The following is a 14,304-nucleotide window of genomic DNA, read 5'->3' as shown; positions in this document are numbered from 1 at the left end:
AACCCATGGCTGGGCTCAGCTTTAAAAGGTCTTATCTGAGATTCCTGAACAGAGTTCCATCAAAGCCATTTTTTTTTTTTTTTTTTTTGAGATAGTGTCTTACTCTGTCACCCAAGCTGGAGTGCAGTGGTGTGATCTTGGCTCACTGCAACCTCCGCCTCCTGGGTTCAAGTGATTTTCCTGCCTCAGCCTCCCAAGTAGCTGGGATTACAGGTGCCCACCACCATGCCTAGCTAATTTTTTTGTATTTTTAGTAGAGACGGGGTTTCATCATGTTGATCAGGCTGGTCTTGAACTCCTGACCTCAGGTGATCCACCCGCCTCGGCCTCCCAAAGTGCTGGGATTACAGGCGTGAGCCACTGTGCCTGGCCCCATCAAAGCCAATTTTAAAAGCCTATGTGAAAAATAATTATTCTTGCTGCACTTGATGCAAATAATCAGGCCAAGTATAAAACTAAAGCTTATTTTGCGAATAATTCAGTCCTATCATTTTTTCTTTTTTTTTAACTAAAATGACTACTGGAGAGAGAAAAATTATTTTTTAAAAGTCATATACTTGTTATTAAATTCTAGTCTTATTAGTTAAATTTTTGCCTACATTTTAGACTAACTCTGCTTATTCCTGTGAACCAACCAATGATCTCCGGCTGCAGCTCAGAAGAAACAGAAGGGATGGGTAATGTAAAAATCTGGATCAGCATTCTAGTTCTGGGCAATTATCCTGCAAATCCTGTCAGGCGATAGGTGTAAATAGGGTGTGGCACAAGAGCTCAGGAATGGCCCAACGTGGGCACAAGCTATATAACACAGGTGAGCTGGGGCATGCCAGCGTGGCCAAATAGGGCCTGGGAGGGGTATTGCTGGCCGGAGGTCCCTGGCTTGCAAAGTGACTGAGAAGAAAAAATCCTACATCACTGCCAATAAGTGTTCCCTTTTCTCTGAAGCCTTGCCAGCATCTGTTATTTTTTGCCTTTTTAATAATAGCCATTCTGGACCTGTCTCTCTAATTTTCACAAGTGCACTGCATGGGCTAGCAGCTGCTCCAGAAGAAGCCTTTACTATGCACCTGATAACCTCGTGCAACAGAAAAGGTGGGGGGCTCAGTTCACCCACCTGGACAACATTGATTTATTGTGGAGGTTTACTCAACATTAAATACTATAGTGGCTGCTCCCATGCTTCCCAAACTTGAATGTGGACCAATCACTCAGAGGTCTTGTTAAAATGCAGATTCTGACACAGGAGGTCTAGGCCCTGAGATTCCGCAGTTCTAGCAAGCTCTCAGGTGACTCCAATTCAGCTGATCCACTGACCACACTTTGGACGGCAAGGCCAAGTGGATTTGAAGACCAATGAAACTCACAGGTAAACTGGCTGCGAAGGGCCTCTTCCTCTCTGCTGATCACTGAAATCTCCTCTCCATCTTTCTTCCCTTACAAATCTCACCCAGAACCCTCCCTGCCCCGCAAAAGGACCTCACCAAACCAAGTCCCCAGTGTCCTTATCAAGAAAGGGGTAAAGAAAGTGATACAGCATCCTGTTTGTAGATCCTGAATTCTCGTTTTAACTGGCTTTATCTCCTCCCCAGGAGGAGGTAAAAAGTGATACAGCATCCTGTTTGTAGATCCTGAATTCTCCTTTTAACTGACTTTATCTTTCCCCAGGAAAAAGAGGCTGTTAGCCCTGGGCTTTCCCTGGGGGTTGGGGCAGAATTATTATTTCCTAACCAGTCAGTGCCGTGCCATGACATGGGCTTTATTTCTGAGCTCTCTCCAGGTTTTCCTAGCCATTCTATGAGACAGCTATTAGCTCTGTATTACAGATGGGGAAAACTGAGGCCTGAAGAAATTACGTATCTTTTCCAAGAACATAGATCCAGAAAGTAAACCTGTAGGGAATTAAATCTAGGGTTGATTCCAAATTCTGTACGGGAGCTGATCTTGTTTCTAAATTTCAAGGAACTTAATTTTTTTCTGCCAATAAAGAGGTTTTCCAATTGGCAACCTTTTAAATCAGATTCTGCAGTACCTGATGTAGAAGTGACATTGAAGGCATGGGGGTATTACAGTAAACATTGCTTTATTTGTTTAAACAGAATTCTATTACTGCAGAGCCATATGAATGTCTCTTGGAGTTTCTACTAATGTGACATTTTCTCTGCTTACTCATGACAGTTGACTTTGTTGACTGGTTACTTATTTTATTTTATTTTTTGAGATGGAGTCTTGCTCTATCACCCAGGCTGGAGTGTAGTGGCACAATCTCGGTTCACTGCAACCTCTGCCTCCCGGGTTCAAGTGACTCTCCTGCCTCAGCCTCCCAAGTAACTGGGAATTACAGGCACCTGCCACCACACCCAGCTAATTTTTGTATTTTCAGTAGAGATGGGGTTTCACCATGTTGGCCAGGCTGGTCTCAAACTCCTGACCTCAGGTGATCTGCCCGCCTCGGCCTCCCAAAGTGCTGGGATTACAGATGTGAGCTACCGTGCCCGGGCTGGTTACTTATTTTTAAAGCATTTCTGATCATCTACTAAAACCTCAGTGTCGAATCTTTTCCAGGATTTCAAATGTTGTATTTCAGAATACAGCAAGGCTCATCTCTCCTGAGCCAGTAAGACCAGATGGTACTTTCACCAGGTGCCTCTAAGGACCCAGTCATTGGGGCAGGCCCCCATGGAGAGAACAGGCTTGTTCCAGGGAGGAATTCCCAGAAGCTGGAGCTCCAGAGAGAGGTGAGGGGCAGTGGTCAGAGCAAGGCACACTGGACAGAGCTGACTTCAGTCCTATCTGGTGGGTTCATAACTCATGAATCATGGGAAACTGAGGGAAGAGCCCAGGGGAAAATTGAAATAATTTTCAAAATGCTTCAAGACCACTTTCTAACTGAGGGTAGCAAAAGATGCAGCGTCCACTGTTGGGAAGGTTTGGCAGGGAGCTGTGGAAAGAGGTGGCAGAAAGTAAGTCTCTTGTTTCTCTGCAGGAGTTTCTCCAAGAAGCCTCTTCCTAAAAGCTCGTCATCCCTACTTGCTTTGGCATGAAAATAGCTTTGCAAAACATGCTCAGATGAGTCAGCAGGCCAGACCTTCGGAGTGGTGGGTGTAGTCCACACGAAATTGCCTTTAGTGAACTGAGCATTGATGTTATACCATTTGATCGCATTGATTTGGTTTATAAGAACCAGCACATCCCTAGCTGACTCTACAGTAGTTTTTATTGTAGAGATATATTGAAGGACATAGTCTACTTTCTATAACATAATTCTTTTATAAGAGGCCAGAGTAAGTCAGTCAATAAATATGTATCGAGCACTTATATGCCAGACACTGTGCTATTCCCTTTATTGGGAATAAAGCAGTGAATAAAGAAATCACATGAGTGAAGCTCACATTATTGAAGGAAGATAAGATTTTTTTCTTGAGTCCCTATGTCAGGCAAAGCTGTGAATCTCTTAAGCGATTTTACAATTTTCCTTCTTTTTTTTTATTTTTATTTTTTTAGACAGGGTCTCACTCTGTCACCCAGGCTGGAGTGCAGTGGTGAGATCTCGGCTCACTGCAACCGCCGCCTTCTACCTCAAGTGGTTCAAGCGATTTTCCCACTTCAGCCTCCCAACTAGCTGGGGTTATAGGCATTACCACCATGCCTGGCTAACTTTTGTATTTTTTGGTAGAGACAGGGTTTCACCATGTTGGCCAGGCTCGTCTCAAATTCCTGATCTCAAGTGATCTACCTGCCTTAGCCTCCCAAAATGTTGGGATTACAGGTGTGAGCCACCAAGCCCAGCTAATTTTCCTTTTTTACTATGATCACTGGGAAACTCAAAGCTGTTTTGTTGTTGTTGTTGTTTGCCTCTAGCAAATGCAAAACGTTATGGAATGAATTGTTACACAGACCATAACCCTGGTATGGTCCTTTTAATCATTTTTTTTCTTTGTGAACTACCTCACATACCTACTGTCTTAAAAAAAAAAAAAAACAGGGGGCTATAACTAAATAATAGTAAAAGAACCCAGAAAGTCTTTGGGACAGAAATCAAGAGATAATGATAATTAGATGTGTTTTTGGAAGTAAATCCAATGAGAAGAGTACACTCGTTATTGTAAAGGCAATCCCGGCTGTCAGGGGTCACAGGGGAGCAGCCCAGCCAGTGATGGTAGCAATCAAGCCCAAGGAAAGATGTGAATGATGAGGCCACTGATGTTGATGTGGGGCAGAGACGGAGTTCCTTAGGATGACTGGCTCTCTAGAAACCAGAATTTAAAAGTAGGGATTCAAAGAGAAAGCCCCGTTGTAAGGACAGATGGAGAACAAGGCACAGGGACAAAAGCATGAATGAAACCAAATCTGTAATTAGGCAGTGAGCCAGCCTGTCAATTAGAGTTTTTTTGTTTTTTTTTTTTTTGAGACGGAGTCTTGCTCTGTCACCCAGGCTGGTGTACAGTGACACAATCTCAGCTCACTGCAACTTCCGCCTCCCGGGTTCAAGCAATTCTCCTGCCTCAGCCTCCCAAGTAACTGGGTTTATAGGTGCATGCCACCACGTCTGGCTAATTTTTTGTATTTTTAGCAGAGAAGGGGTTTCACTGTGTTGGCCAGGCTGGTCTTGAACTCCTGACCTCAAGTGATCCACCTGCCTTGGCCTCCCAAAGAGCTGAGATTACAGGCGTGAGCCACTGCACCCAGCCAGACATTTTTGATTGTAAATAACAGAAATGGACGGTGAGTAACAAGCAGGAGGCGAAAGGGATTTGGGGAAGCATTTGGGGTAGCTCACAGACTTTAAAGAAAGAACAAACAATAGTCTTAAAAAGGGTAGGGTCCCTTCTGAGAGATAATGAGCCATTGCTTTAGGGCTCTGCTGTTGGCCCGAAAGGGCAGCAACCATTTTCCTTCTTATGAATCTGTCTGCTAAAGATTCAGATTGCTTGGCACATGGTGGGAACTCAATACATATAGGATGACCGAATGAGTGACTGAGTGAATGAATGAATGCAACTTTCATGGAGAGAACATCTAATTGGTTGAGTTTGGGTCATGTACCTGCCCCTTGGGAGGAGGGGAGGAGTACTTTGGCTGAAGGTCCCACCGAATCCACGTACAATGGGGTGCGTTGGTTCAGACACTGTTACCACAGAAAAGAAGAATGGATGTGGGTCAGGCAGAACCCAATAGGATGCCTACCACAGGGAACAGAGCAATGGCTGGCGGACTAGAGAAGTCAGTGGTTATAGCTGTGGTGGTGGAGCGTCTCCTGGTCCAGCTAGCTAGCTCCTGTCCTCTAATATCTGGAAGGAAAAAACTGCAAGAAGAAGCCACAGGCTTTGTTACCAATCTTCCAGGCTGGGGTGAGACCCGGGAAGTAGACAGCTGGGCTAGGTCTCAAAGGTGAAGATGCAGAAAGGCTGAGGAACTCCAAGTGCAGTCTGGGGAGGAGAGAGTGGTGCTCAAAGACAACACCAGTGTGACACATTTAGAAATTAGCTACGTATGTTCTTAGAGAAGCAAACCTGTGTGCGCTTCTCCCATAACATCCATTTTGTGCTTCTTTTTCTTATTCCCCCTTCCTGCCCCCTGCCACCACCATCTCCTTTTTTTTCGAGACAGGGTCTTGCTGTATCACTCAGGCTGGAGCGCATTGGCACCTACATAGCTCACTTCAGCCTTGAACTCATGGGCTGAAGTGAGCCTCCCACCTCAGCCTTCGAGTACCTAGGATTATAGGCCTGTACCACTATGCCCAGCTAATTTTTAATATTTTTTGTAGACGTGGGGGTAAGGGGTAGTGGGAGGGTATTGGGGGGGCGGGTCTCAAACTCCTGGGCTCAAGTGATCCTCCTGCCTTGGTCTCCGGAAGTGCTGGGATTATAGGAGTGGGTCACTGTGCCCAATCTGTGCTTCTTAACAAATTGCTTTTTAAAGTCTGTGTGAAGGAAACCCCTTCAGGTTTCGTAAACCAGGCATACCCCAATCAGGCAGACAGCATAATCGCATTCACTGGGCTAGACCTCATCCCCAGTCAGGGCTTCTGCACTTGCAGTATCGTCTGCATGCAACTCTCATCCCTCAGTTTTCATCTGGCTGCATCCTCATTCTTTGCAAGGGTCACCTCCCCTTTGCAAACCTCACTTCCCCAATTTAAAAATAGCTGCTTCCAGTCACTCTCCATCACATTAATATTTTATTTCCTCTATAGTACTTACCATTCTCTAAAATAATCTTATTTGTTTAAATGTGTGTGCACCGAATATCTCCCACTCTATAGAGTGTAAACTTCATGAGGGTAGGGTCTAGGCCTGTCTGCTTCACTTTTGCATCTCACATAGCTAGACCAGCACCTGGTACATTATAGGTGCTTACTAAATATTTATTGTCATCCTTATATTTCTGGGATAAACCCAAATTGGTTCTAGTTTATTGTCCTTTTTTCCCCACTTGAGTGGATTTGTTTTGCTTATATTTTCTTTAAGAGTTTTATGTATATATTAATCAGAGAACAGTACCAAATTTCTTCTCTGAAATCCCTCTGTAGTTATTATCACTTTTGAATGAGTTGGAGGAAATATTCCCTCTTGTTCTCTTCTCTGACAGAGATAAGACTGAAACAATCTAGTTCTTGAAAGTTTGGTGGAGCCATCCTTTAAATCTCTCTGGTAATAGTGTTGTTTTATAAGTACTGTTTTTCTTCTTTTTATTTCTTTTCCTTCCTTTTCTATTTTTTTGAGACAGAGTCTCATGCTGTTGCCCAGGCTGGAGTGCAGTGGCGTGATCTTGGCTCACTGCAATCTCCGCCTCCCGGGTTCAAGCGATTGTCCTGCCTCAGCCTCCCGAGTAGCTGGGACGACAAGGGCACACCACAACACCAGGCTAATTTTTGTATTTTTAGTGGAGATGGGGTTTCAGCCTGGTCTCAAACTCCTGACCTCAGGTGATCTGCCCACCTCGGCCTCCCAAAGTGCTGGGATTACAGGTGTGAGCCACCGTGCCCAACCTCTTTTTCTTTTTTTTTTTTTTGAGACTGGGTCTCACTCTGTTGCCCAGATTGGAGTGCAGTGGCACCATTATGGCTCACTGCAGCCTTGACCTCCTGGGGTCAGGTGATTCTCCCATCTCAGGCTCCCCAGTTGCTGGGACTATAGGCATGCACTGCCACACTTGGCTAATTTTTTTGTAGTTTTTGTAGAGATGGGGTTTTGCCATGTTGCCCAGGTTGGTCTCAAGCTCCTAGGCTCAAGTGATATGCCTACCTCAGCATCCCAAAGTGTTGGGATTACAGGCGTGCGCCACCATGCCCGGCCATAAGTAGTCTCATTTCTTTTTGAGATTGTTAAAGCAAGTTTTTTTTTCTTCCTGTTAGAACTTTATCGTTTCATCTAAGTTTCTAAACTAAGTAGAGCGGTTACTCTTGGAGGTTTTTGGGCTGTGTAATGGGTTCATGCATATTCATTATATTAAAACATAGGACATTTAAAAGGGCCACTCTTGGACTAACAATGGCAGCATATCTTAAGGATTATGAGTAACCTGAATCTATAATCTCAAGTTCTATTGAAAATGCATATTTGTTCAAAATATGAGGGAGTCAATCTATCTTGGTGCCCAGGGGCAAACATTTTCCAAAGGTGAATCTTCTAGGATTCACACAGGCCCAACTGAGAACTGTTCAGGTAACCCAGCCTTGCATCTTTCCCCAGTTCAGACTCTGGAAGAAGGTCCTTGAAGATCTCTGTCATTTTCCACAGTCTGGGCACTGGGCCTACAGCACCCGAGAAGGTTAGGCCCCCATTTGTCCAGGATTAAGCAAAAGCCACAGCAAGTTTCTTTCACTCGTGTCCGTGTGAAGAGACCACCAAACAGGCTCTGTGTGAGCAATAAAGGTTTTTAATCACCTGGGTGCAGGCGGGCTGAGTCCGAAAAGAGAGCCAGTGAAGGGAGATAAGGGTGGGGCCGTTTTATAGGATTTGGGTAGGTAAAGGAAAATTATAGTCAAAGCGGGTTGTTCTCTGGTGGGCAGGGGTCGGGGGTCACAAGATGCTCAGTGGGGGAGCTTTTTGAGCCAGAATGAGCCAGGAGAAGGAATTTCACAAGGTAATGTCATCAGTTAAGGCAAGGACCTGCCATTTTCACTTCTTTTATAGTGGAATGTCATCACTTAAGGCAAGGACCGGCCATCTGGATGTGTACGTGCAGGTCACAGGGGATATGATGGCTTAGCTTTGGCTCAGAGGCCTGACAGTTTCCAATAGAACGTAACAGGCAGCAGAGAAGACAGAGACTGAAGGAGCATCCTGGGGGAGATGGAATTGTGACAAACTAAACCAGTAAGCCGAAATTAAGGCTAGCCCTGTGGCATGACTGGCTCTTGTGCAAGCGACATTATTATGTGACATTATATGTCTGGGTCATTACTATGCTAAAATAAGTAGATTAAAATGAAAGGAATTTCCAAACAAATGCGGGAAGGAAGGCATTATGAAGTTTTAAGATGTCATTAGCTATAACAAAGTTCAGAATTAATCATGACACCATGCAAAATGGGAAAATATTTGCAAGCAAGGAGAGGGTGGAGATGCCAGAACCCGTAAATTTATGCCAGCTGAGCACTCACTGTGGGGGCACCTGGCAAATGGATTTACTATTTTGTCAACACCAGTGAGGTGTTACAAAATTGCAAACAGAATTATTTCTATGCAAACAATTGTTTTTAAAAAGGGTCCCTACATCGACTAATGCAATTCAGTTCTTTTCTGGGTAAGCACAAAGCCAGAAACTAAATGAAAAATATTAGAAATTATTTTTCTTGGAATCATGTTGAATATTAAAATTGAGATTTACTTTCCTCCCCAATTCCCTCTCTCTCCCATCAGTCTTTTCATGCACCAATGTCATTTTAGTTTTCGTGGGAAAAGAGATGGTGAAAAAGGGGCAAGGGCATTTGAGAGAGCAGGCGAAGGGAGGCTGGGGGATCCAGAAAAGGAAAAGATGGGGAGTCGCTCAATTAAACTCTGCCACCTTCATCTGTTAACAGGGATTCTTGCCTGTCTCGACCCACTTCCACAGGCAATGCCATATTATTTGAGAAAGCTGGATATAAAATTTGAGCTCTACTGTCCCTGTCCCAATCCCCCTCCCCAGGAGAAAAAATAAGCTGAAGTGTGCTCGTGACATTATGGGTTTTTCTGGAAAACAAGGATAAATCAAGTTCTTTGAACATTTTTCTCCCCTGAAATTAAATCCGTAAAGAGAGAGTTACAAACCCATGGAAAGCGAGTTAAGTCACTTTTCAAGTCTTTGTATTCAGGGGATTCTGTAAGACTCACGGAAGAATAATGGCGCAAACAGCAATATTTTAATGTCAGAACGGTCCTCTGAAAAGTCTGCCCGAAATGCTACAAAGATAATTGTGCAGTAACTTCTAAAAATTCTACTGGGACAGGAGGCAACAAAACTCCTCCAGATCAGCGAGCGCTCTGTTTATCCGAGGGCGCTGAGCCTCAGGCCCCACAGAGATTCCCTTTTCGGCACTTACAGGCCTGAACTCAGGTCTAACCTTCCATGTGCGCGCTCTGATACTCAACCACCGTTCAGTCCCCGGAGGCTGTTACAACTGTCCCCATTCTACAGATGAAGTTGAGGCTACAGCTTAGTGTTCTTGGGGAGGGAGGGAATTGGGGGGAGAGAGAGACGCTTTTCCTCATAACCTTAAACAAAAGTACTTAAACCTAAAGCAACTGAAAAATGATTTTCTTTCAACAACGGTGTTTCCTTTGGGGTCAAGTTCTTTGATCTCATCTACAAAACCAAGAAGCGGGACAAGTATTTTTCTGCAAATTAGAACGGGGCGTTCCCCTCCCCCATCACCCCAATTCCAGAGGACGTCAGTCACAGTGGATGCAGCACCGCGAGCGGAAATGCGGAGAGCATCGGCGTGGGGCACAATGAAACAAGAGCAGCCCCGGCCAGAGGTCCAGTAAAGCGGAAAGACGGCCCCGCCCGTACACCCCTCCGGAAAACTGAAGCGTCTCCTCTGACCCCCAAGGTCAGAAAGATTTATTACTTCCTTCGGGAGGGAGCAGCCACAGACCCGCTAGAGAGGGCGGGCAGGGTGTCGGAAGCCAGAGAACGGCGCTCCGCATCCTCCCACCGCTCCAGGGCGCGGAGGTGTCCTCAGTGCCCGGAGAGGTTGGCAGTGTCTGCCCCGAGGGAAGCGTGGAGCGGACGGGCGACAGGGGATTTCTGCCCAAACTTTATCACCAACTCTTTCTGAGAGCAAAAACATGAGGCCGAGTCTGGCAGCTGCACGCAGAATCCAACTCTCTGGCAGCTCTCGGCACCGACGAGCTCCAAATCCCGCGTTCGCATCCCAGCGCTTTGCGCGCAGAGAGCTAAGCCTTCGGACCCGTGGACTGCAGCCCCCGCGCGTCGCGGTAAAGCGGGTCGCATCTCCAGCCCCCGAGGCAGCGACGGTGGGAGCTAGCTCGGCGTTGGGTGCGGGGGCGGGGCCGGCGAAGGGGGAGGGCTGCGCGGCGGAGGGGAGGAGCCGCTGCGACAGACGGCGGCGCGCACCAACCGGGCGCCGGCTGGCAGGAGCCGCGCAGAGGCTGGCCCGAGCGCGTTGCGGGCGCCCGGCGTAAGGGGAGTCGGGTAGCAGCATCTTCCCGGGCGCCGCTTTCGCGCGGCGGCGGCGGCGGCGGCTGCGGCGGGGTCTTTCTTTGCTTAGATACCCGTTGGCCAGAAGCGCTGGTACCGGGGGCGGGGCGGGTCGGGTCGGGCAGTGCTGCACACCTGGGTTTCCTTGCCTAGAGCTGTGTGTTCAGGGTCCTTTGGGCCAGTCGGAGGCTGCGGAGCGGCGGAGGTTGCCTGCGCTGTCCGCCCGGGCATCCTCCCGGTGATGGAAGCAGCCGCCGCTGCCGCTGCGGGGTCGCGCTGTGTCCCATCCACCGCTGCCAGAGAGGTGGGAAAATTCGCCGCACGGAGGCCGAAAGCGAGAGGGGCTGCGCCGCTATGCCGGGAGCTGAGTCCCATATAAGCCGCCCCCAGCCATCGCCCCCAGCCGGCTTGGTTCCCCTGAGCAAGGCAGGAAGCTGCGGTCCCGAGAGAGCGGAGGAGACGTCGCTGGAGCCGGGAGGCGCCGGGTTCAGCGGAGCGCGGAGCGGGGCTCTGGGCCGCGTGAAAGTTTTTCTTCCCGAGCCACAGGGCTCCCGCTGCCCGGAAACTGCCCAGGGATAAGTCGGCCGACTCCCCCGACCCCTCGAAGGTGCGGGGACCCCCAGCGGAAGCGAGCGGGAGCGAAATCGAGGAAAGAGTGACAGCCGGACAGTCCACTGGGCGGTGATCCGAGGCCGCTCCCGGGCGCGCCCTTGGCTCCAGGTGAGCGGATGAACCGGGCAGAACCGAGGGTGGGCGTTACTTAGGAGAAGGAGGCTGGGAGGGAGATTGGGGCGCATCCGCTCACTCCGCTTCCCCTCGCAGGTCCTTCCCGGAGCCGCTGCCATGGGAGAGCCAGCCTTGGGAGCTGGGGACCAGCCGCCGCGCCCGCCTCGGAGTCGCGGCCCGAGTCCCGGCGCCAGCAGCCAGCCCGCTGCGTCCCCTTCCCGGGCTGCAGGGCTGCCTCCGCCGCGCCGCCGGCCCAGATTGTGCCTGTGATGAGCCGCAGCCCGCCGCGAGCTCTGCCCCCGGGCGCGCTCCCTCGGCTGCTCCAGGCTGCGCCTGCAGCCGCGCCGCGTGCCCTGCTCCCGCAGTGGCCCCGGCGCCCAGGACGCCGCTGGCCCGCGTCCCCTCTCGGAATGAAGGTGTTCCGTAGGAAGGCGCTGGTGTTGTGCGCGGGCTATGCACTGCTGCTGGTGCTCACTATGCTCAACCTCCTGGACTACAAGTGGCACAAGGAGCCGCTGCAGCAGTGCCACCCCGACGAGCCGCTGGGTGCCGCAGCGGGGGCAGCCGGAGGCAGCTGGGGGCGCCCAGGGCCGCCTCCGGCCGGGCCGCCCCGTGCTCATGCCCGTTTGGACCTCCGCACTCCTTACCGCCCTCCCGCTGCCGCCGTCGGGGCGGCTCCTGCAGCCGCGGCAGGGATGGCGGGGGTCGTGGCCCCTCCAGGCAATGGCACTCGGGGCACTCGGGGCACCGGGGGCGTCGGGGACAAGCGGCAGCTGGTGTACGTGTTCACTACGTGGCGCTCTGGCTCCTCGTTCTTCGGCGAGCTATTCAACCAGAATCCCGAGGTGTTCTTCCTCTACGAGCCAGTGTGGCATGTATGGCAAAAACTGTATCCGGGGGACGCCGTTTCCCTGCAGGGGGCAGCGCGGGACATGCTGAGTGCTCTTTACCGCTGCGACCTCTCTGTCTTCCAGTTGTATAGCCCCGCGGGCAGCGGGGGGCGCAACCTCACCACGCTGGGCATCTTCGGCGCAGCCACCAACAAGGTGGTGTGCTCGTCACCACTCTGCCCCGCCTACCGCAAGGAGGTCGTGGGGTTGGTGGACGACCGCGTGTGCAAGAAGTGCCCGCCACAGCGCCTGGCGCGTTTCGAGGAGGAGTGCCGCAAGTACCGCACACTAGTCATAAAGGGTGTGCGCGTCTTCGACGTGGCGGTGTTGGCGCCACTGCTGCGAGACCCGGCCTTGGACCTCAAGGTCATCCACTTGGTGCGTGATCCCCGCGCGGTGGCGAGTTCACGGATCCGCTCGCGCCACGGCCTCATCCGTGAGAGCCTACAGGTGGTGCGCAGCCGAGACCCGCGAGCTCACCGCATGCCCTTCTTGGAGGCCGCGGGCCACAAGCTTGGCGCCAAGAAGGAGGGTGTGGGCGGCCCCGCAGACTACCACGCTCTGGGCGCTATGGAGGTCATCTGCAATAGTATGGCTAAGACACTGCAGACAGCCCTGCAGCCCCCTGACTGGCTGCAGGGCCACTACCTGGTGGTGCGGTACGAGGACCTGGTGGGAGACCCCGTCAAGACACTACGGAGAGTGTACGATTTTGTGGGACTGTTGGTGAGCCCCGAAATGGAGCAGTTTGCCCTGAACATGACCAGTGGCTCGGGCTCATCCTCCAAGCCTTTCGTGGTATCTGCACGCAATGCCACGCAGGCCGCCAATGCCTGGCGGACCGCCCTCACCTTCCAGCAGATCAAACAGGTGGAGGAGTTTTGCTATCAGCCCATGGCCGTCCTGGGCTATGAGCGGGTCAACAGCCCTGAGGAGGTCAAAGACCTCAGCAAGACCCTGCTTCGGAAGCCCCGTCTCTGAAAGGGGTTCCCAGGAGACCTGATCCCCTGTGGTGATACCTATAAAGAGGATCGCAGTGTGTTTAAATAAACACAGTCCAGACTCAAACGGAAGAAGCCCACATATTCTATTATAGATATATAAATAATCACACACACAGTTGCTGTCAATGTTTTGAGTCTGTGCATTTCAAGGAACAGCCACAAAATACACACACACCCCTCAGAAAAGGCAAGACTTGAACGTTCTGACCAGGTGCCCCTCTTCTTCTCTCCTTTGCCTTCTCTTGTTCTTTCTCCTATTTCTTACCCCGTCCTCCACCTGCCTTCCATTTTGAAGTGGGATGTTAGTGAAATCAAGTTCCAGTAACCCAAATCTTGTTTACAAAATTTTCGTGGTATCTGTGAACATGTAAGAGTAATTTGGATGTGGGGGTGGGGGTGGAGAAAGGGGAAGTGGTCCAGAAACAAAAAGCCCCATTGGGCGTGATAAGCCGAGGAGGCATTCTTCTAAACTAGACTTTTGTGTAAAAAGCAAAGGTTACATGTGAGTATTAATAAAGAAGATAATAAATAATATTCTTTTTTATATTTGCCTCCATTACTTTGGATTCACCTGTGTTACTTGTCCTTAGCTTCAGATAGAATCTCCTTCCCCTCGTTTCCATTTTTCCAGTCTCTTTCCTGAAAGGCAGCTAAACTGGGTGGGAGCAATTTTTGCCTCCTTGGCAATAACCTGGGGGATGTTTTCTCACATGTAAGTCTCAGCCTGTTAGGTGTCCAGGAATGAAACATCTTTGAATTCTAAAGGCAGAAACCAAACAAGGCAGTGGAAGAAAAAGCACACTACTTTCTTCAGCTTTGAACACAGGAAGAAGCAACTCCTTCAGGACTTGAAGGCATTTAGTTTTTCATTCCTCTTCAGTTAAAATGGGGAACCTCGAAGCAGAAACCAGTGTTTTGGTCCTGAGGTTGGTTCAGTAAAAGGATTTTTAAAAAAAGTATGTAATTTTTAAAAGTTCTGATGATTAGAACACAGACCTCAGGAAAGTAGCGTGAACATATTGCTGGCGATGGTA

At 49.7% G+C, this 14,304-nt stretch overlaps 1 protein-coding gene across 1 annotated transcript; it reads left to right on the top strand.

The window, feature by feature from the left end:
- The first annotated feature begins 11,574 nt into the window (after positions 1-11,574).
- Positions 11,575-13,814, top strand: CHST2 (carbohydrate sulfotransferase 2). The gene has a single exon (XM_055295148.2). The coding sequence runs from the start codon at positions 11,646-11,648 to the stop codon at positions 13,245-13,247; it is 1,602 nt and encodes a 533-aa protein (XP_055151123.2). The 5' UTR covers positions 11,575-11,645; the 3' UTR covers positions 13,248-13,814.
- Positions 13,815-14,304: the final 490 nt, after the last annotated feature.

Source organism: Symphalangus syndactylus, chromosome 10 (assembly GCF_028878055.3).
Source record: "Symphalangus syndactylus isolate Jambi chromosome 10, NHGRI_mSymSyn1-v2.1_pri, whole genome shotgun sequence".
Lineage (NCBI taxonomy): Eukaryota > Metazoa > Chordata > Mammalia > Primates > Hylobatidae > Symphalangus > Symphalangus syndactylus.
The sequence above is the reverse complement of the archived record's forward strand: the minus strand, read 5'-3'. Positions and strand labels throughout refer to the sequence as shown.